Genomic DNA, 22,034 nt, shown 5'->3' on the forward strand with positions numbered 1-22,034 from the left:
TCATTACCATAGATACAGCCACTGGGAGCGGCATCATGAGATACATTTGTTACAATTCAATTTTGAACTGGCTTTTGAGTAGAAGACAGTTTGTTCTAACAGAACACACACAGACAAACAGGCAGCTGGTGTTAGCACCTGAAAAAAGAGCTCTCAACCATTTAAACTGAAGAGGATTTTAGTCTGTTTAATAATCTCAAAATTCTAAAAAAAATGTATCAAGCCAAAACAGAGATCTCTGGTAACTTAAACTGAAGGAAGTTAGACTGTGACAATCTTTTATCCCTCAAAAACTCTAAAAGTCAGATTGATTCAATTGAAAGTGTTTGCAATTTGTTACTTGTTGGAACGGAGAAGGAAAGCATCACTTACTGCTGGACTTGGACTACGGACTGTTCGACTGTGGAAGAACCTTTTCTCCTCCCCATTGGACGGCTGTGAGGACTTCAAGCAATCTGGACTGTAAACTTGCAAGGACTCTAATTTTTTCTATTTTAATTGTTGTTTATATCTTTAGTGTTTAAGAATTTAGTTCCTCTAATTAAAAAGTTAATTTGTTGATTTAAAGACACCTGGTTTGGTTAGCCTCATGTGCGGGTTAATAGATGGTACAATTTGGCTGGGTCCTTCTTTAATTTGGAAAGTTTAAAGTGATATATTAGGCGATCTGTGGAGCGACGGGATTGAATTCACAGTGCGTTTCTCCCATCACAATCAGAATCGTATATTTTGATTGGGGGCTTTGACTGGAGTGGTCAGTCGCAACTCTATGGAAAAGGACAAGCAGCAATCCAGAGTAAAGATAATTAATTGGGGGAGGGCCAACTTCAATGGAGTGAGAACAGATCAGGCCCAAGTAAATTGGAATCAAAGATTGACAAGCAAAACTTTAACCGAACAATGGGCTGCTTTTAAAGAGGAGATAACTCGGGGTAAAGTCAAGGTACATTCCCACTATGGGAAAAGGTGGGGCAAACAGATCCTGGATGACAAAAGAGTGCACAATGAAGCAGAAAAGGATGCCTATGACAGATGTCAGGTAGTTAATACAATTGAGAACCAGGCTAAATATAGAAGGTTCAGAGGGGAAGTAAAAAGAAAAATGAGAAACAAAGAGCATAAAAGACTGACAGCTATCAAAGGGAATCTAAAAGTCTTCTATTGACATATAAATAGTAAAAGACGACGTGGGGCTGATTAGGGACCTAAAAAGGGGATTTACGCACGAAGGCAGGGGACGTGGCTGAGCAGCTAAATTAGTACTTTGCATCTGCCTTTACCAAGGAAGAGGACACTGCCAAAGTCATAGCGAAAGGATGTAGTTGAGATACTGGATGGGTTAAAAATTGATAAAGAGGTGGTACTGGGCTGTATTTAAAGTTGTCACCAGGACCGGATGAGATGCATCCAAAGATACTGAAAGAAGTAAGGGTGGAAATTGCAGGTGCATTGTCCATAATCTTCCAATCCTCCTTGGACACAGGGTTGGTGCGGAGGACTAGAAAATTCAAATGTTGTTACACCCTTGTTCAAAAAAGGGTGTAAGGACAAGTTCAGCAACATTTAGAAATTATAATTCAAGACAAAATTAATAGGTCACTTGCAAAATGTGGATTAATCAAGGAATGCCAGCTTATATTTGTTAAACACGATTTGCCCTTAACAAACTTGCTTCAGCTTTTAATGAAGTAACAGGTTGATGCGGGTAATGCAGTTAATGTGATGTACAGGGAGATAAAGTGCCACATAATAGGCTTATCAGTAAAGCTAGAGCCCATGGAAACAGTAGTTGTGAATGGTTGTTTTTTGGACTAGAAGATTGGGATTCCCCAGCGTTCAGCGTTGCAAGTATTGTGAACTATGAGGAGAATAGTGAACGACTTCAAGAGAAAATAGACAGGTTGGTGGAATTGGGTGGACATGTGGCAGATGAAATTTAAGCAGAAAAGTGTGAAGTGATTCACTTTCAGAAAGGTGTCAAGGCATTAGAGAAAGTGCAGGAAAGATTCAGGAATGGTTCCAGGGATGAGGAATTTCAGTTACATGGATAGATTGAAGAAGCTGGAGCTGTTCTCCTTGAAGAGAAGATCAAGAGGAGATTTGATCGATGTGCTCAAAATCATGAGGTGTCTAAACAGAGTAGACAAGGAGAAATTGTTCCCATTGGCCGAGGGATCCAGAACCAGAGGACACTGATTTAGGGTGACTGGCAAAAGCAAGAGTGACATCAGGAAAAATCTATGGAGTGAGTGGTTAGGATCCGGAATGCACTACCTGAGAATATGGTGGAGGTAGATTCAAATCATGGCTTTCAAAAGAGAATTGGATAATTATCTAAGGAAAAAACATTTGCAGGGCTATGAGGAAAAGGCAGGGGAGTGGGATTAGGTGAGTTGCTGTTGCAGTGATCCAGCATGGACATGATGGGCCGAATGGCCTCCTTCTGTGCTGTAGCCATTCTATGATTAGTGAATGATTTGGGATTTTAATGACAATCCAATGGTTTCGTGGTCACTTTTATCAATACCAGCCTTTTATTTCCACAGTGCAAATTTGAACTCATGTTCTCAGGATTATTAGTCTGATAATAACAACACTGTACAATATGTTAATTTATTTGCTACCATTGGTAGCTACACAAGCTTTGAATATGCAGCAGTTAGAAGCATCATTTACAATCGCAATGCATAACTCTGCACTCCTGGAATCTGAGGCACTGATTCAGCATATAACAGCCTGAGAGGTAGGAACAGAGTACCACGGGAACTCACTCACAACCAGCTGCTGTTCTCCTCCTCACACTTCTGTGGCTCGATAAAGGGTTTGTCTACTGATTTAATTGTCAGTTCTCCACAATAGATGCACTCGGCAGCCACGATATCATCAATGTCGGCTTTGATCTGATCACGGGAATGTTGTCCTCGGTCACCGTCCTCTCCTTCCTTCGGACGCTGCCGGGATTTAGCCTGGCTGGTTGCCACCAGCTTCCTCTGCAGCTCCTCCAGCCTGGTCTGTTTATAGGGGGTAAGGTGGGGAATTACTTCCTGCAGCAGGCAATCAGAGTGGAACATGTGGCCACACAGGAACAGGTAGAAGGGTCGATTCAGTAGCGGGAAGTCACACGAAGCACACTTCTCCTGCGACTCCACCACACCATACTTGTTTCTCATCTCTTGGATGTCTTCCCGGATTCGCTTGGCACTCTCAGTCGCCTCCTCCATCTCCTGCTTGAGCTCGTCGATATGCTTGTTGTACTCCTGGAGGGAGCTGCAGATGGCCTCCTTGAAATGGTCGATGGTCACAAAATCAGGGAAGAAGGGTAGAACGTCTTCGATCTTCAGCAGGTTGCAGCTGGAGAGGCACACCATGGCCTTCTTCACATCCTTCTCCTCCTGCACCACATGGCGGGCAATCTTCAGCCACAGCTTCTTACGAAGCTCCTCGTCCTCCTCCGGCATGTCCGCACACGACTTAGCAAGATCCACGTCCATCTTTAAAAAAACAGACATCCATCAATAAGCCCAGCATAAGGAGAACAGTGGCAGAATATTCAAGAACAGAATGGCCAACAGTATTCAACTCTTCAAACTATACCCTATGTACAATCGACCCAATCATGGACTCTATCACATCAAATTAATGTAGTGAAGGAAAGCCACGTGTGACAACCTGTTTCATGCTACAACATTGACATTAGAAACTGCTTTAGGAGGCCATTTAGCCCCTCGAGCTGGTTCTGCCATTCAACTAGATCAGCCTTGGTTCTGTAACCTTCAATATCCTTGTCTAACAAAAATCAATCTCGGTTTTGAAATTTTCAATTGATCATCAGCCTCAACAGCTTTGTGGGGGAAGAGTTCCAGGTTTCCACTACCCACTGTGTGTAAAAGTGCTTCCTGACATCACCCCCTCAACGACCTGGCTCTAATTTTAAGATTATGCCTCCTTGTTCTGGATTCTCCCACCACAGGAAATAGTTTCTCTCTATCAAATCCTATAATCATCTTAAACACCTTGATCAGATTACCCCTTAATCTTCTATATTTAAGGGAATACAAGTCTTGTCTATGCAACCTGTCCTCATCATTTAACTCTGAGCCCCAGGACATTCAGTGAATCTGCGCTACAACCATCTCCAAGACTAATATATCCTTCATGAAGTATATATATGGTTTAGTCCACGACATTCAGTTCAAAGGTCAACTGCACTTGACACTTATCAACTTTTTTTAAATCCTCGTGGTCAAGCCAAAAAATACACAAGCACTACTCAGCGATACATACGTTGCTGTGGGGTTCCCTAGCCCAGTTAGTTTGCTGGAGGAAAGTACTGGCATGTAAATTACATCAGAAATTCTCTTTTGGCTTGGACGTTAAAAGCAAGTCAGAAGACAATTCCAATAGGTTGTTTCTCCAACCTGGCCTGAACAAACATCTAGACAGCGAAAGATGCTGCTGTTCACATTCCAACCAATGAGGTGGAAGTAAAATTTGGGGCTCTTTCGAAGTATAAAGGAATGTTTTAATCTGGGTGGAAAATGCATGTCGAGCAATATAAGTGCTCCTGATTTTTCCCATCCTGTCATCCCCTTGCTTCAGCCATTTGTATTTCATGACTCTGGACAGAAGCACACCCATGTTACAAACACATAACTGAACATGTTACGAGTTTGAACAGTTTGTGTATAACCTTTAACTTCTATGCAATTATATATCTTGCAAATAAATTTAATTCCTGGTTTTAGCCTGAATAGACTGAGCAGTATAGGTTTACAATGTCTCAGAGCAGACAACCCATACAGTCGCTGGTATAAATTATCTTAGGACTCAAAGGTACAAGTTTCAGAACAAGAGAGGATGTGGATCTATCTGCCTGTGGTATTGTGAACAGAGGGCTGAAATGAGGCTGAACTGTAACAGTCTCTGGTAAAAGTCCTTAATCCTCAAAGATAAATGCGGCAAAGTGGACTTTACCTGGGTAGCCAAAGCCGAATTTTTTAAACTTATAATATTGCTATAATTCAAACATAGTCTTTTCACTCAATCAGCTAGCAGCCAGGAACAAGATAGTTTACAATGGGAGTTTAAAGCATTAATTATTTATTTGAAAGGCTTATATACAATTTCCAACAGTTCAGGTTATTGAGAGAAGATGGGGCCTGAAGGTCCAAATGTTCCATTCCACTTACACAGCCAGGGTCTTAGCTAAGCAGACAGATGGGATCCTTCTGCTTCCCACATGACAGGGCAGGCTCTCATAACAGAGCAGCTCAATGCATCAAAGCCCCAGTCTCACAGGCTTGAGGGGCAGAAGTTCAGACAGGGGCGGCATTCTCCAGCCCAGAGTGACGTGCGTTTTTGTAGCAGCAAGAATTTGGCAACATTTTAGAAGTCTGAATCAGTTTAGCATAAAAGACTAAGCTAGAGAAGGTGAGCCCGTTTTGGAGTTAATTTTGTAGGGAAAGTGCCAGTTTGTGAAAACCAGTCATTGGTCTGAAACAGCTTTGACTTAAAGGAGCTTGAAAAAGATTTAACGGAACTTTTGGAGATTTACAAGGTTTTACAGAGTTTAGTACCGTTGGGGGTGGTCTCGAGGATAGCAAAAAGAAAACAAATGGAAACTTGTAGCAAATCCGGTGATGTACAGCTTGCCCAGAATAGTTAGCGAGTAGCCCCATTATTTGCAACAGCACAGTCACATGACATGAGGTTTTGGATTGGGGGAGAGCAAATTTTAGTAGAATAAGGCAGGATCTGGCCAAGGTAGATTGTAAAGAGTTACTTGTCGGGAAATCTACCGAAGAGCAGTGGGGGGGCATTCAAAAAGAAATGGGGAGGGTACAGGCCCAACATGTTCCCTGTAGGGTAACAGGTAGGAGCAACAAGCCCAGAGAACCATGGATGACCAGAAACATTCAGGGTACGATGAGAAGGAAAAGAGAGGCTTTTAGCAAATACAAGGAGAGCAAATCAACAGAAGCATTAGTGGAGTACAGAAAGTGTAGGATGGAGCTTAAGAAAGCAATTAGGAGAGCAAAGAGGGGATATGAGAAAGCTCTGGCTGGTAAAAGTAGGGAAAATCCCAAGATATTCTATAAGTATATCAATGGGAAGAGGATAACCAGGGAAAGAGTAGGACCCATTAGGGACCAAGGGGGAAATCTGTGGGTGGAGCCAGAGGACATTGGTAGGGTGTTAAATGAATACTTCACATCTGTCTTCACCCAAGAGAATGAGGATGTAGATATGGAACTGAGAGAGAGACTGTGAGGTTCTTGAGCAAATTGTCATGGGGAGTGACAAGGTATTGGAGGTTTTGGCAGGCTTAAAAGTGGACAAATCTCCAGGTCCAGACAATTTGTGTCCCAGGATGCTGTGGGAGGCGAGGGTGGAGATTGCAGGGGCTCTGACCCTAATTTTTAATTCCTCTCTGGTCACGGGGGAGGTGCCAGAGGACTGGAGAACAGCTAATGTGGTCCCACTATTTAAGAAAGGTTGTCGAGATAAGCCAGGGAACTATAGACAAGTGAGTCTCACGTCAGTGGTGGGGAAACTATTGGAGAAAATTCTGAAGGACAGAATCTATCTCCACTTGGAGAGGCAAAATTTGATTCGGAATAGTCAGCATGGCTTTGTCAGAGGGAGGTCATGCCTAACAAATTTGATTGAATTTTTTGAGCATGTGACCAGGTGTGTAGATAAGGGTCATGCAGTTGATGTAGTTTACATGGATTTCAGCAAAGCCTTTGACAAGGTCCCACATGGGAGACTTATCAAGAAAGCAAATGCACATGGGATACAGGGTAACTTGATCAGGTGGATTCAAAAATGGCTTAGCTGTAGGAGACAGAGAGTGATGACAGACGGTTGTTTTAGGTGACTGGAAGCCAGTGTCCAGTGGCCTACTACAGGGATCTGTGCTGGGTCCCCTATTGTTTGTCATTTATATAAACGACATAGATGACTATGTGGGGGGTAGGATCAGTAAGTTCGCGGATGACACAAAGATTGGCCAAGTGGTTAACAGTGAGGTTGAGTGTCTTGGGTTACAGGAAGATATAAACGGGATAGTCAAATGGGCAGAAAAGTGGCAGATGGAATTTAACCCTGAAAAGTGTGAGGTGATACACTTTGGAAGGAGTAATGTGACACAAAAGTATTCAATGAATGGCTTGACACTGGGAAGTTCCGAGGAACAAAGGGACCTTGGCATGTTTGTCCATAGATCTCTGAAGGCAGAAGGGCAGGTTAATAGGGTGGTGAAAAAGGCATATGGGACACTTGCCTTTATCAATTGAGGCATAGATTACAAAAGCAGGGAGGTCATGTTGGAGTTGTATAGAACTTTGGTAAGGCCACAGCTGGAGTAGTGTGCGCCATTATGGTCACCACATTATAGGAAGGATGTGATTGCACTGGAGGGGGTGCAGAGGCGATTCACCAGGATGTTGCCTGGGATGGAACATTTAAGCAATGAAGAGAGGTTGGATAGGCTTGGGTTGTTTTCACTGGAGCACAGAAGACTGAGGGGTGACCTGATCGAGGTTTACAAGATTGAGGGGCATGGACAGGGTGGATAGGGAGCAGCTGTTCCCCTTAGTTGGTCAGTTACGAGGGAACACAAGTTTAAGGTGAGGAGCAGGAGCTTTAAGGGGGATTTGAGGAAGAACTTTTTTTTACCCAGAGGGTGGTGACGGTCTGGAATGCACTGCCTGGGAGGGTGGTAGAGGCGAGTTGCCTCACATCCTTTAAAAAGTACCTGGATGAGCACTTGGCACGTCATAACATTCAAAGCTATGGGCCAAGTGCTGGCAAATGGGATTAGGTAGACAGGTCAGGTGTCTTTAATGCATTGGTGCAGACTCGATGGGCCGAAGGGCCTCTTCTGCACTGTATTATTCTGTGAATCTGTGACTTTTAGGCAGGATGGTACCACAACCCTAGAGTGTAAAGGCACGTTCAGTGTGGCAGGAAGCACCAGTCACTCGCCTTTGTATAACAGGTCGCTAGCTTCATGCTAATGGAGGAGAAGGTTACCCAGAATCCTTAGCAAGTAAGAAACTGCTCTATGATAAGCTTAAGAGAGAGCTATACAGACATACACAACCATCAGAATGGGGGCAAATAAAGCAAAACAAAGCCAGAAGTACAAAGGAAAAGACAAGTATATCACACGGCCCAGCAGCACCCACAACACTTCATCAAAATCATAGGTGACAACTCCACCAGCACTCGGAGCTGTGAACATGCAGTGCATGAAGATAATGTCCAGTGTAGCACAGAGCCACACTGGTCACAAAGCTCCCAGCTCCAGTCACCAGTTCATGTTGAACTAGCTGCTTTCACACAGGGACAGCAGCTGAACACAACTGGTGTTTGTGAAGGGAAGCCAGCTATGGCTCAGTGGGTAGCACTCTTGCCTCTGAATCAGTAGAATGTGGGTTCAAGTCCCACTCCCAAGGACCTGAGCACAAAATCCAGGCTGTCACTCAAGTGCAGTACTGAGGCATGCTACACTGATGGAGGTACCGTATTTCGGATGAAACATTAAACTAAGGCCCCATCAGGCCTCTCAGGTGGACATAAAAGATCCCATGGCACTATGGGCAGTTTTCCCGGTGCCCTGACCAATATTAAACCCTCAACCAATATCACTTAAAAACTGATCACGATCACATTGCTGTTTGTGGGATCTTGCTCCTGCACCTTAAGGTACCTCATTGGCCGTACAATACTTTGGGACATTCTGAAATCATGAAAGGCGCTTTAGAAATGCAGGTCTTTCTCTTTGTAAATGAAAAATGAGTCAAGGATCCTGACTCCCAATCACATTCCTGTGACCCCTGCAAGAAGGACGAGAGTAACATGACCTCTGATTTACCTGGAGTGCAAGATCCACTGCCTCTTCGTACAGTTCCATTGTCTTATATATGTGCACACAGGCCCGATGGTGGCCATTCTCTGCACACAGACGCAGTGCATACTTCAGGTCATAGTGAATGTGGTTTGCGTCCGATCCAGCTTGTTCCAGGTACCAGAGCAGGGCCTTGGGTTTGTACTTGGCATAAAGCGATAGCAGGTAGTTGTGAATTGCCTGGTCAGTGACGTCCAGCTGATGCACGCAGAACTCCAAGTAGCGAATGGCTTCATCGATCTGTTCCGAGCTCCCAATTTGGCTGTAGTTGACCAGTGCCGGGATGAGGTTCTTGGGATCCAGTCGCCTCCGCATGCCTATCCAGGCATCCACCATCAGCTTGGGAATGTGCTGCATAAGGATGGGAGAGAACTTGTAGAACAGAGCGGGGTCCTGGTACTTGGACATGACCTCTAGTGCTGCGCTGTAGTCGTCGTGCTGGCAGTGGTGCGCCACGACCCGCTCATAGTCCTGCATGATCACTGAGAAGAACACCATGTCTTCCACATTGCCATGGCTGGCCAAGAGGTCATAGATGGTCGAGCGGCTGTTGAGCAGGCACTCCTTAATCTTGGAGCCACTCAGAAATTTCCGGAACTCCTCCCTGGTGGCGTCAAACTGATTCTGCTTGCCCTCGTCACCTTCGAGCGTGCCCAACCAGTTCAGGTAGATCTCGGTGAGCCAAGTCACCAACAGGGTCAGCTGCGTTTTGTCCTCCAGCTTCAGGTTTTTCAGCTTTTTCAGGAGAAATTCCTTCAGGGCCTCCTCTTGCTTGGCTTCGATGAACTTCAGGGCGACCTCCTCAAAGTACTTCTGAGTCAGGGCATAGTACTTGGCGCTTTCCACGTATTTCTTGTTTTGAAAGCAGTGGTCGGCCTCTTTGGCAAGAACAGTGTCCAGACACTCAGGCCGCTCTTTGCAGTACTCCTTGGCCAGGTCAAACTTCCCCATGTTCATGTACATCTGCCAAACATCCCGTGACTCCTTCTGAATGTGATACCGGAAGACCGCCTTCTCCGTGTATATCCATATCAGCCCGGCCACCGAATCCTTGACCATCCGCAGGAGGCGGCCAAACTTGTCGGGGAACACGTCCTCGAAGACCAGCTGCCCATTCAACGTGCAAATGGCCTTCACCCTATCGGACAGCATCAGCAGGAAGTGGAATTGGGTGAGGACGATGGAGCGGGGAGGCTCGAGCTGGGGATCAATGTCCTCCGAGTACTCCCAGACCTGCACATCGCTCAGGAGGGAATCGGGCCGGGTGTAGTCCAAAGTGCCATACAGCACGCCATTGCCCATCATCCAGGCGAAGGAGCGGGGGCTGGATCGCAGCTTGGAGGTGTAGAAGGAGATCTCGCTGTAGCCCAGGCTGGCCGGGAACTCCTGGAAGCTGGGCAAGGTGTCAGCGTACTGGCTGAAGATAGGCTGGAACATCTGCTGCTCGCCACCCTCCGGGGCTCTCCCAACAAACTGATACAAACGCTTCCGGGTGGTGGCGATGACAAAGAACCTCCCGTCAATGCTGCGCTCAATCTCCAGGCAGCAGACAGGAGCTGGGGAGCCGTCCTCCTCCAAACTGTACACATACTTGAAGTACTGGTCGGGACTAGAGTTGAACAGTCGTTCTTCCGACACCACTACCTCTGCTTCATACAGCTGTCCTTGGCTGGTGCCCACTAGGATGGGGCCAGTGTTGCTTTCACTCCCCAGATGTTTGTTCCAACCCACGCTCTCGATCAAATGCCCTTTCCAACGTGAGAGGCCTCTCACTTTCTGAGAATTCCTGTTGAGGTAAAGACACTCGCTGGAGGTGAGGCTGATCAGGAGATGCGACCCTACAACAGGAGTAAAACACAACAGAGTCAGTTCACACTGAATGCAGGATAGCAGTTAAGCCAGGGCAATGCACACCATCCTGGATCTTAGGAGGTACAGCTTGCTTCATGTACAATCTGTTACTGGTGCTGTGAGGGAACACAAGTCATATAAAATAGCTGAGGGTGGAGCTGTCTGGTTCAGCTGGCCTGGCAGTTCTAACACAAATATCTGTCTCCAGTCCCCCTGGGAAAAAGGAGATTCAGCCATGGTGCTTGCTCCAGAGAGCTATCCATTGACCTACCAAGTGCACATGAGGACATATCCCTGCTCAGTTACGATTCCCCCAGGCCTGAAATCTTGCCCACTTTCAGCCTGGGCGTTGAGAGTGCCACTGAGGTGTGGTACCAGAGGCAGCCACTAGGAAACCCCCCTCCAGCAAGAGTAAGGGCTTTGAGGAGAAACATTGGGAGAAAAATGCTAATGCCTCACATGATGTTAGGTTAACTGACATGTCTGTGCTCCTTCACTGGGCAGATGTCAAGGAGAGTTGAGGCTGCAGTGCAGAGCCTTCTCATTCAGTGTGGACAAACTGTGATCAGCACAACTCCTCACATTTATACAAAGACTTTAACGTGGTAAAACGTCTCAAGGCCTTTCACAGCAGTGCAATTGGACAAATTTCGGCACCGAGAGGACATTAGGACAGGTGACCAAAAGCTTGGTCAAAGAGGCAGATTTTGAGGAAGAGAGGGGTGGAAAAGCAGAGGTTGAGGGAGGGAATTCCAGAGCTTATGACCTAGACAGTTGAAGGCAGCTAATGGTGGAGCAATTAAAATTGGGGATGCACAACAGGCCAGAATTGAAGGAGCACAGATATCCCTGAGGGTTGTATGGCTGGTGGAGACTACAGAGATAAGGAGGATGAGCCCATGGAGTAAAGGCCTGCTCGGGTCTGCAAAAAAAAAACTGACCCGGCCTGAGTCCTTCCATTTTTTCTCGCGCCCAACCATCAGCTAACTTACCTTCCGTTTTTCACTTTCTTGCTGATCTGCACAAGCTTGAAATAAGTGTAATAAAATCACCTTTCTAGTCCAAAAATTAACAGTAGAGCCACTTACCTGTGATGAAGCATGTCTGACCTGGCCTGAGCCGAGCCCGAGTGCCGGACCTGGAAGTGCAACCTGACCCGACCAAAACCAGACCCGTCGTCGGGTCCCATCGGGTTCGGGTCAGGCAGCAGGCCTTTACCATGGAGGGATTTGAACACAAGGCTGACAATTTTCTAAAAACAAATCAAGGCACTGTTGGACCAGGAGCCAATGTACGTCAGTGAGCGCATCACTCCATAACAAAGGAAAGAAACTACAATCACCGCACCTGAGGGGTCCAGAAACAGTTTGTGGATCCTGGCATCATCTTTGCGTCCCACTTCAATCTGGTTCGGCTGGTCTGGTTTTCCAAGGTCAATCCTGCCCGAGTAGGGAAAAGAGAAGAAAGGAGTTGCACACTGCAAAATTACTACCGCTACTCTTGATCCCACCCCTCCTATTTTTATTCATTCACAGGATAAGGGCATCACTGGCAAGGTCAGCATTTGTTGCCCATCCCTAATTGCCCCTCGAAGAGGTGATGGTGGTTAGCTGCTTTCTTGAAACTGTGTGACATGCTAGGCCATTTCAGAGGGCAGTTAAGAATCAACCACATTGCTGTGGGTCTGGAGTCCCATGCAGACCAGACTGGGTAAGGGCATTGGTTTTTACTACAATCCTGTAACTTCATAGTCATCATTACTGAGACTAGCTTTTTATTCCAGATTTACTTAAGGAACTAAATTTTAAAATTCCCAGTTGTTGGGATTTGAACTGTCTCCAGATCATTAGTCCAGGCCTCTGGATTACTAGTCCACTAACATAACCACTATGATTCCACTAAAATGCTACATTCTGCCCCTTGGCGACATGATACAAAAACATGTACATGTTCCACATGTACGCTGATGACACCTGGCTATACCTCACCAATGCCTTTGTCAACTCGTCCACTGTTTCTAAATTGTCACAGTGCTTGTTCAACATCCAATATTGGATCAGCAGAAATTTCCTCCAATTAAATAATGGGAAAACCAAAGCCATAGTCTTCAATTCCCGCAAGTCTGTTCCCAAGCCAGCAACACCATCCCACTACCTGATAACTGTCTGCAGCTGAAGCATTGTGTTCACAATCTCAATGTCATATCTGACACCAAGATCAGGTAATGCGAGTTGCAGCAAAGGGCAACAAACCCAGGGAACTAGTTTATTTTGAAGACACATGATATATACAAGGTGGTAGCCAAAGGAGCCAGAGGGAGGTGGTGGGGAACTACTGGAGGTGGGTGGGATAAGGGCCTTTACCTGAGCAGAGAGTCCTTGCCCATGCTCATACACAGCTGATTGTTGCATACCACGAGGTGGCTGATGACACTGGGAGGGCTGAAATCAATCCTCTGTTTGGAAAAGATTGGCCTCTCCTCTTCCAGACGAGCACTGACATAACCTGCGACAACCAGAGATTAAGGTTAGACTCCTCAAAATGATGGATGGCGTCAAGGCAGCAGGAGCACCGTAGGCCAACTGGGAACCTGCTCCATGCCAACCATCATTACCCATGTTCAGTGTCAATAACTCCCTGACAATGTTGACGGAAATGCGTCCTTCACCCTCCCTCCAGTCCCCCTCTGCCACTCAGCCTGACTGCAACCCGCTCCTGCTTGGGGATTTAAAAGCAACATCGTGTCACCAGGGCATGCAGGCAAACACTCACTGTGCCCTCACTTCCTGTAGCTCTCTGCAGGGCTGCCACCTCTCGGCTACCCCTGCCTCTCTGACCCTCACCCTCTGCGGCCCCCAACCTTCCTCCCCTTGCCCTCTGCAACCCCCACCGCTCCTCCCCTCGCCCTCTGCTGGCCCACCAACCACTCCACCTGACCCTCTGCCGGCCCCCCTCCACCACTCCCCCCGACCCTCTGCCAGCCCCCCTCCACCACTCCCCTGACCCTCTGCCAGCCCCCCTCCACCACTCCCCTGACCCTCTGCCAGCCCCCCTCCACCACTCCCCTGACCCTCTGCCAGCCCCCCTCCACCACTCCCCTGACCCTCCACCACTCCCCTGACCCTCTGCCAGCCTCCCTCCACCACTCCCCTGACCCTCTGCCAGCCCCCCTCCACCACTCCCCTGACCCTCTGCCAGCCTCCCTCCGCCACTCCCCCAGACCCGCTGCCACGCCCCCAACCCTATATCCCCCATTACCCTCTGCAGGCCCCCCACGAACCCCCTCCCTCTGCAAGCCCCCGCCGACCTTCTGCCGGCCTCCTCTCCCCCTCCGGTCCTTTGCCGGCCCCATCCCCCCCGGGTACCTGATTGCCCGATGCCTGTGCCCCCGAGGCGTTGCTGCTGGTACGGGAGGCCAGCAGGCCGGGAGCGGGCCCGGGCCTGTGAATCCTCGTATTCATCCAAGATCGAGCTCATGACGGCTGAAACCAACAAACGGAAACAGACAGCAGCCCAGGCCAGAGCCCGCCATCCAATCACAACTCGGATCTCGGCCTCTCCGCCCACTTACCGAATAGCCAATCGTAACCCGAGTTGGCAGCTCCCCACTTACCGAACAACCTATCACAAACGGTCAAGCCCCGCCCCATCATCGAATATCCAATCACAGCCTAAGACCCCGAAAGCCCCCCCCCTTTCCACTCAACGCCCAAATTGAATGACCAATCACAGCCCGGAGACGGCAGGCCCGCCCCTCCAACGATCAACCAATCACATCTCGGGGTGCAGAAACCCGGCCCAAGGCCCGGACAATAGATGTCAGTCTGATTTAACCAAGTTCTGAGCATTAAGTCCCCATTTTGATAGTTCTGAAGAAGGGTCACTGACCTGAAACGTTAACTCTGCTTCTCTCTCTCTCTCTCTACAGATGCTGCCAGACCTGCTGAGTATTTCCAGCATTTATTCCCCATTTTGATAACCTGCCCCCCTGCATCCAGTAGTTTGGGGTGGTCTTTGTTTCTTCATCGAACGTCCACAGGACAGCTCTCTGCAAGAACAACTCACCTACTCCTCCCCTTCTCAGTCACCTTGGAAATTTTTTCTCTTCAGATAATTGACCAGTTCTCTTTTGAAGGCCTCGATGAATCAGCCTCGATGAGGTTCAGAGCCAGTGGTTTCTGGCTGCTCCCAGAGGCCACTCTGTTCTCCTAACCCTCTCCCAGTGGCTTCCTTAGATGTGGGCCACGGTTTCTTAGCAAAAGACGCAGCTGGTTATTCGGTCCCTGTTCTACCTTTGCTATGGCTTCAAAAGGAGCCCCTTTTCCTGCCCGCATTGCCTGGATAACTCTCAACTTTAAGCCTTCATACATGCCATTCCCTGGCTTCTGTATACCTCATGACTAAGAGTAAATAATAGTTTTGTTTTCTCACCCTTATCCACTTCATCTGGACTGTATTTTCTCAACCACAAAAAAATGTCCTTGGGATTCACCTCCCATTTCTATCTTTTTCACTCTTTCAAATTTCTATAAGCATAATTGACCAAGAAATCTTTGTCTAAATCTCCTGTCAGCCTCGTTCGCATCTTGACCCAGAGAAACATACCTGCATTGCCATATAGGGTACATTAGGGCCACCATAGGTGTATCAGGTGCAGTAGGGAGTGGTCTACTACTAATTTCAGATGTGGGGCCTAAATCACCTCCTTCTACCACTTCTCCCCAACTAAATGAAAATGCCCAGTTAGCGACAGATTGTTTCCCTGGGACTATCACACACACTATTCCCCTTCGTGCTGGTACCTTGTCTAACTCAGATTTTCTTTTTACATTTCGTGTGCTCCAAAGGTCAGTCTCATTCTGCTGCTTGTTTCTAATCTACTCTGGTAGCAGCTTTCAAATCCTCATTAATTTTCTCCAACTTTTCTACCAATTGCTGCTGACCAAGCTTCTTTGCAAGCTTGAATATTGTTCTTTATTACACCAGCTCTCTTTCTACTTTTCTAATTCTTCCTCTAACCTTCACTTACTTTTCCATTCTTCAAGTTCTTTGACAGCCTATTCATTATGGCAGTCACAGACCTGAAACGTTAACTCGGTTTTTCTCTCCACTGATGCTGCCTGACCTGCTGAGTTTTTGTTTTTGCACTCACTATGGCTTCCTGGTCACTTAACACATTTTGTAATTCAATCCTTTTACATTCATCATTTTTGACCTGCTTTTGGTATGCCATTAACCATATTGGTTCCATCATTCTTGGGCAACAAGTGGACCCTTGTGGCCACTGTTCTGCTTCATAGACTGGGTTGTCTGTCTATGATTACTCAAATCCATCTCTCTTTCAGAAGCAGCTTTCCTGCAAATTTAGTGACTAACTCATCTATGGTCTTTTTTTTTTTAAAACTCATTTTAGTGGCCCATTAATTCTCACTCAAGTCCCTTCTCGTGGTTGCCAATAAACTGTAAGACCTCACTCCTGGAGTCTTTTACTTGAGATTTATGAGAAATTACACAGGACACACAAGTTCCATCGATAAGATTTTATTGTATCTTGAAGTTTAAAACCACCACTGCCACACAATCTAAAATTAGTTATAAAAACACTATAATGCAAGTACATTGATAATGTTACAAGAGATAACTATACATACACCAACGAATGATCAGTCCTTGATGATTGTAGGCCCTCCTGGAGAGACTTCTGGCCAAGTCACCTCCTTTAATAACCCTTTCTACAACCTTTTTTTAAATAATGGACAGGACGCTACATCACCAGGACCTTGTTATCTACTAAAAGTCTTTTGTAATATAAATTATCCAATGGAGTGTTGAGTTCTTTGAACCATGGAGTTAAAGCCTATCCTGGCATTGTCCATCCTCCTTGACTTTCTAGAGCTCTTACACATGCCTTCGGTCTTTAATCTACCAAACTTTTACATTATCTTTCTTTATTTCATCCTAGGCTGTTTCCCACAACTCTTGAAACATCAAGTCTTCGGTTTGTAAACTAACTTTGAGCTTCCTTGTTCATATTCGCCTGTTACCAGCCACTTGTGCTTAGAGCTGTTCATAATGTTTATCCAGTCCAAATGATCTATCAGACGATTGAAACCATACTCAGGTTCTACACACAAATTAACTTTGCATTCCAGGAAGCATAATGACAACACAGCTTTGAAGTATAGTTGTCTGTTGTGTTTTACTCTCAACAATAGGCCTCAAAAGTGTCACAGTCCAGTGGTTCTTGTTTATCTGTGAAAAAACAGCCAGTAGCTTTTAGCAGGTTACTTTACTTTGAAAATTCTGCCGGCCTTGCAAACCTTGCTGGCAAATCTGGTCATGTTTCTGTACAACTGGCTACAGTAAACAGCACTTTGCATCTCATCTAAATAGTCGGTGCCCCCAGATATCTTCCGCAAGTCTCAATCACAAGTTCCAAAGTTAGTTGAGAATAATACAATTTCTTACAGTGCCGATGGACTCACTCACCATCACCCGAGTGAGGTCATGAAACTTTTGTAGGCACGGTCATGTCCAGAGTGCCACCCTCTGGCATTAATCACCATTGTCACATGTTCCCATTCTTCATGGAGGGTCAATCTCAATGACTTCCTGCCCCCCAGCTGAAACATGACCTCCTTCCTGGCCTCTACTTTTCCCACTAGTGCGTCCAGGAAGGTATCACTAAAACAGGGAGTGCTTTCCTTTGCCATCCTCCTTCTCCATCAGTGCTCCATGAGTGTATCCAGCAGCCTGCAGTGCATTGCTGCAACTTCCCTTTTATAAGGACAGTGCCTTTGAAAAGGGAATGCTGCCTGGAGCACTTCATTTCTTCACAACACTACTCTGTCCCTGTGGCGCACAGAGGACATTGGCAGCGCAATGGAGACCAGGGCAGAGTGAGAACTGTTCATGGCCTTGCTACAATCAGGGAAATGAGGTGGGGAGACGAAAGTTATGTACTACCCACCTCATTTCCCAGTGGCGTGGCAGGTAGCAAATCTCAGTCCTCAAGGCAAAGAAAATCGGGGCAAACGAATTTCTAGCCAATAGCCCCGTTTCTGAATTGGTGCTCCATAATGGGACTTGTGTTATTGGTCAGTTTGGGGAGAAATGGAGTCCTGTTTTTGAATAACTGCCAAGCCATTCCTAAATGAAATCAGGAATCAATTTTTAACACCTAGGTTAGTGGAAATCTGGAACGCCCTCCTGCAAAAGGTTGTGGATTTTAGGACAATTAGAGACTTCAAGACTGAATTAGATTTTTGTTAGTAAGGGTATGAAGACATCTGGAGAAAAAGGTGGCTGAATGGAACTGAGGTATAGATCAACCATGATATAATTAAGTGGTGGAGCAAACCTGAGGGGCTGAAAGGCCTCCTTCTGTTCCTGTGAAAGATATTTTGCAGGGATGAATGCAGATGGAAATGGGTTGGAACGTGACGGTGAGTTATGGGTGATACAATGAATTGGTCAAGAGATGGACTGGTCACTGTTTGAGGCCACAGAAGTATTCATTGCAGGGGAGATTGCAAAGTAGAGGGGGTGGCCATGAAGTGTTCAAGGGACAGCAAGAGGGCAGTAAAATCAGACGGGAAAAGATAAGGGGAGTTGTGATGGAGATTAAAATGACTGAGAATGAGGAGTGACTGAGCAGAGGCTGAATGAGGAAAGCGAGAACAAATGTTAAAATTGGCTGCTCTGATGTCACAAAAACTCTCATGACATCATTAAGCAGCTTCAGTGTCTGACACAAACACAAGATCCCTCTGAATACCAACATTTCCGTCACTTACCATTTACAAAATGTTGCTTTTCTATTTTTCCTTCCAAGGTGGATAACTTCATATTTCCCCACATTATATTCCATCTGCCATATCCTTATCCACTCAACCGATCTCTATCTTTTTACAAACTTTTGTGCCCTCCTCACAGCTTCTTTCTTTTCTTTTGGGCCTCCTTATCTCGAGAGACAATGGATACGCGCCTGGAGGTGGTCAGTGGTTTGTGAAGCAGCGCCTGGAGTGGCTATAAAGGCCAATTCTAGAGTGACAGGCTCTTCCACAGGTGCTGCAGAGAAATTTGTTTGTTGGGGCTGTTGCACAGTTGGCTCTCACCTTGCGCCTCTGTCTTTTTTCCTGCCAACTACTAAGTCTCTTCGACTCGCCACAATTTAGCCCTGTCTTTATGGCTGCCCGCCAGCTCTGGCGAATGCTGGCAACTGACTCCCACGACTTGTGATCAATGTCACACGATTTCATGTCGCGTTTGCAGACGTCTTTATAACGGAGACATGGACGGCCGGTGGGTCTGATACCAGTGGTGAGCTCGCTGTACAATGTGTCTTTGGGGATCCTGCCATCTTCCATGCGGCTCACATGGCCAAGCCATCTCAAGCGCCGCTGACTCAGTAGTGTGTATAAGCTGGGGGTGTTGGCCGCTTCAAGGACTTCTGTGTTGGAGATGTAGTCCTGCCACCTGATGCCAAGTATTCTCCGAAGGCAGCGAAGATGGAATGAATTGAGACGTCGCTCTTGGCTGGCTCAATCCTCACAGCTTACATTCCCAATTAACTTTGCATCGCCAGCAAACTTGGATACATTACTCCCAGTCACCTCATCCAAGTCATTGATATCATCATGCTGGGCCCCCACCTGCCTTTGCATGACTCAAAGCATTGAGTGTGTTCAGGATAGACCCACCCACTACTGACTCTCCTGGAAAAAAAAAAATTCCAACTTAGGGCTAACTAAATCTAACCCTCCCCTTTGCAGACCTCACCAGGAACAGTCATGGGGGAAAATGGGCAAACTGAAGAAAAACTTCCCCAAAGAACCACATGTTTATTGGGATGCCAAAAAAGAGTTAAAGCAGCACTACCGTTAAGAAAAGTCAGTCTGTAATAAGTTTTAGGATTTATGAATGAATGTGAATGAGAGATGCATGTTTCTTTCCTGTATCTTATATTTTTTCTCTCAACCCTTTTTAATGAAATACACTTTTTTTACAAATCGCATTTCATTCCATTGGGTGTGGAGGTGTCAAGCTGGGCCCCCACCCACCAAGAATGAGGCATATTCATTTCACCATATGGACATTACATTTTAAATTGCTGCTGGGAAGAGAAGGCCTGTTACAAGGGCTGCCAGACACTTGGCTGGAGGATATTTGCATACCACTAGGGACGAGAGGTTACTTCCTTTATTCACTTATCCTAAAATGGACTTTGATCACCAGGTATTATGTGTAACAGGAGACATTCCAGTGTCTGCTAGGACAAGAGAATCCACAAACACAGAAGTGGTTGCGCCAGTTGGTCACGTGACTAACCTGCTGGCCAACTTGGAGTTTAAAAAAAAAAAAAAATTGTACAGACAGCTTGAAAAAGAGACTGCAGAATGCTCCTGGACTGAGAAGACCTCTGTATGCTCCCATCTCTTTTTCACAAGCCTCTGGAACCACTGACAGGTGAATCTCGAGAGAAAAATCTCCTACATCGAACGAAGTTCAAGAAAAATACTGGGCCCCAACGAAAAGCAAGACCTACCTACAATCAAGGACTCTACAGTGAGTTTGAAGAACAGTAACCAAAACCATCTTCAGATATTGCCTCAAACTTTTCCACTTTATTTCTTCTGATCTTTTCTGTCTCTAGCTACATGTGTTTATCGCATATGCATGAAAGCGTGGGCACGTCGTGTATCTGTAGGCGTCAACCAAATTAGAGTTTAAGATCAATAAATTTCAACCTTCTTTAGACCCAACACCACCAACTTGGCTAGTTTTTTTGCCTTATAATTGGAAAGCAGTGAACAAGTATTCACCAAGGGGGAGCTAAAAACAGTGCATTTAAAATTAAATCCTGTTCCAGTAAAACCAGGTGAAGGCTGAGAGGGAACCCCTTGATCCATTTCTCACCAGGTCGTAACAATATGGATTGTAAAATAGCTGAGCCCAAACTCTGATCCTTTCGGTATCCTGCTAGCCACAGCCTGCCAACCCAAAAATGATTCATTTATTTGTTGTGACCAAAGTGGGAGGAGTGCACTGTTAATTCAGTCCCACTTCTCCACAGGTCACAACATATTTACTATTTTCCCACTTACTGAAACAGTCTCAGATACACTATTTCCCCAGAATAGAACACATCAACCAGGTTTCTTTACTGAACAAAACTCAGTTTATTATAAAATAAGTCTTAACTAGTAATGAAGTATAACAAAGATTCAAATTTTTTGAAAGTCCCAATATTAAATTTTAGAGCCCCCTTTTTACCTTAGTATCTCACACATGTATACCGGTTAACCAAAACAAAAAAGGGATTTTTGGATTGGATCTCTGTTACAGACGAAAAAAAACCCACCCCAGATCACTTGCCTACCTCGGAAGAAAACAGATGAGACACACTGCACCAAAACTGGCACATAGTCCAACCTCTGAGCACACGAAGGCGGCCACCTAGATCCTCCTGGATCAGTTCTCTTCAGGTGGCGCCGAGAAGCAACTCTAGCAGGCCCTCCTCTGAGACAGGAGACAAGACGAGTCGACACAGTGGACTTCACGGCCTTTTATGGAATTGCTGGAAAACGAGCTGGGTAATCATCTTTTCTCCTTCCTTGACACTTCAGCAGACTTGACTTTATCTCCTTACAGAAGGAGAAAAACACACACACTGACATACAACCAGAAAACTAGTCAGTTTTCTGCCCTTCCAGGTGCACTGCTGCTACTGACTGGGCTTGTCCAATCGAAGGAGCGATCGTCACTTCTCTGCCCATTACCAGGGTTTCTGTTCCAAGCCTAACCCGAGCCATGTGACAACCAGCAACATTGTTGCCAATATAATGTATTGAGTTCTGATGGTCACTGACCTGAAACATTAACTCTGCTTCTCTTCACAGCTGCTGCCAGACCTGCTGAGTATTTCCAGCAATTCTTATTTTTATTTCAGGTTTCCAGCATCTGCAGTATTTTGCTTTTTAACATTGTTGCCAATCCGGCTCAGTGTCCTCTCGATGGCTCTCTTTTCTAAAAACACCTGGTCCAACATTTATTCAGCTTAACTATAAATTCCTTTAAAAAATATTTAACAAAAAAAAGCATCACTTTCATAACATATTCCTATTCTCTTCCCCATTCACCAGCCCTCCCTGCTAATATATTGTCCTCAATCCCAACAGCCCTAATTTTGTGTGGCACCATTTCAAATACTTTTTGAAAATCCAAATACATTACATCCACAGGTTCCCTCTTATCCACACTGCTCATT

The 22,034-nt window shown here is 46.0% G+C and overlaps 1 protein-coding gene across 1 annotated transcript; it reads right to left on the reverse strand.

Moving 5' to 3' along the window:
* Positions 1 to 2,511: 2,511 nt before the first annotated feature.
* On the reverse strand, positions 2,512 to 14,300 carry vps18 (VPS18 core subunit of CORVET and HOPS complexes). The gene is made up of 5 exons (XM_068039733.1): positions 14,131 to 14,300; positions 13,129 to 13,270; positions 12,113 to 12,204; positions 8,882 to 10,752; positions 2,512 to 3,491 (listed from the first exon to the last, which is right to left on the reverse strand). Exons 1-5 carry the CDS (start codon positions 14,240 to 14,242, stop codon positions 2,772 to 2,774), a joined length of 2,937 nt encoding a protein of 978 aa, XP_067895834.1. The 5' UTR covers positions 14,243 to 14,300; the 3' UTR covers positions 2,512 to 2,771.
* Positions 14,301 to 22,034: the final 7,734 nt, after the last annotated feature.

Source organism: Heterodontus francisci, chromosome 9 (assembly GCF_036365525.1).
Source record: "Heterodontus francisci isolate sHetFra1 chromosome 9, sHetFra1.hap1, whole genome shotgun sequence".
Lineage (NCBI taxonomy): Eukaryota > Metazoa > Chordata > Chondrichthyes > Heterodontiformes > Heterodontidae > Heterodontus > Heterodontus francisci.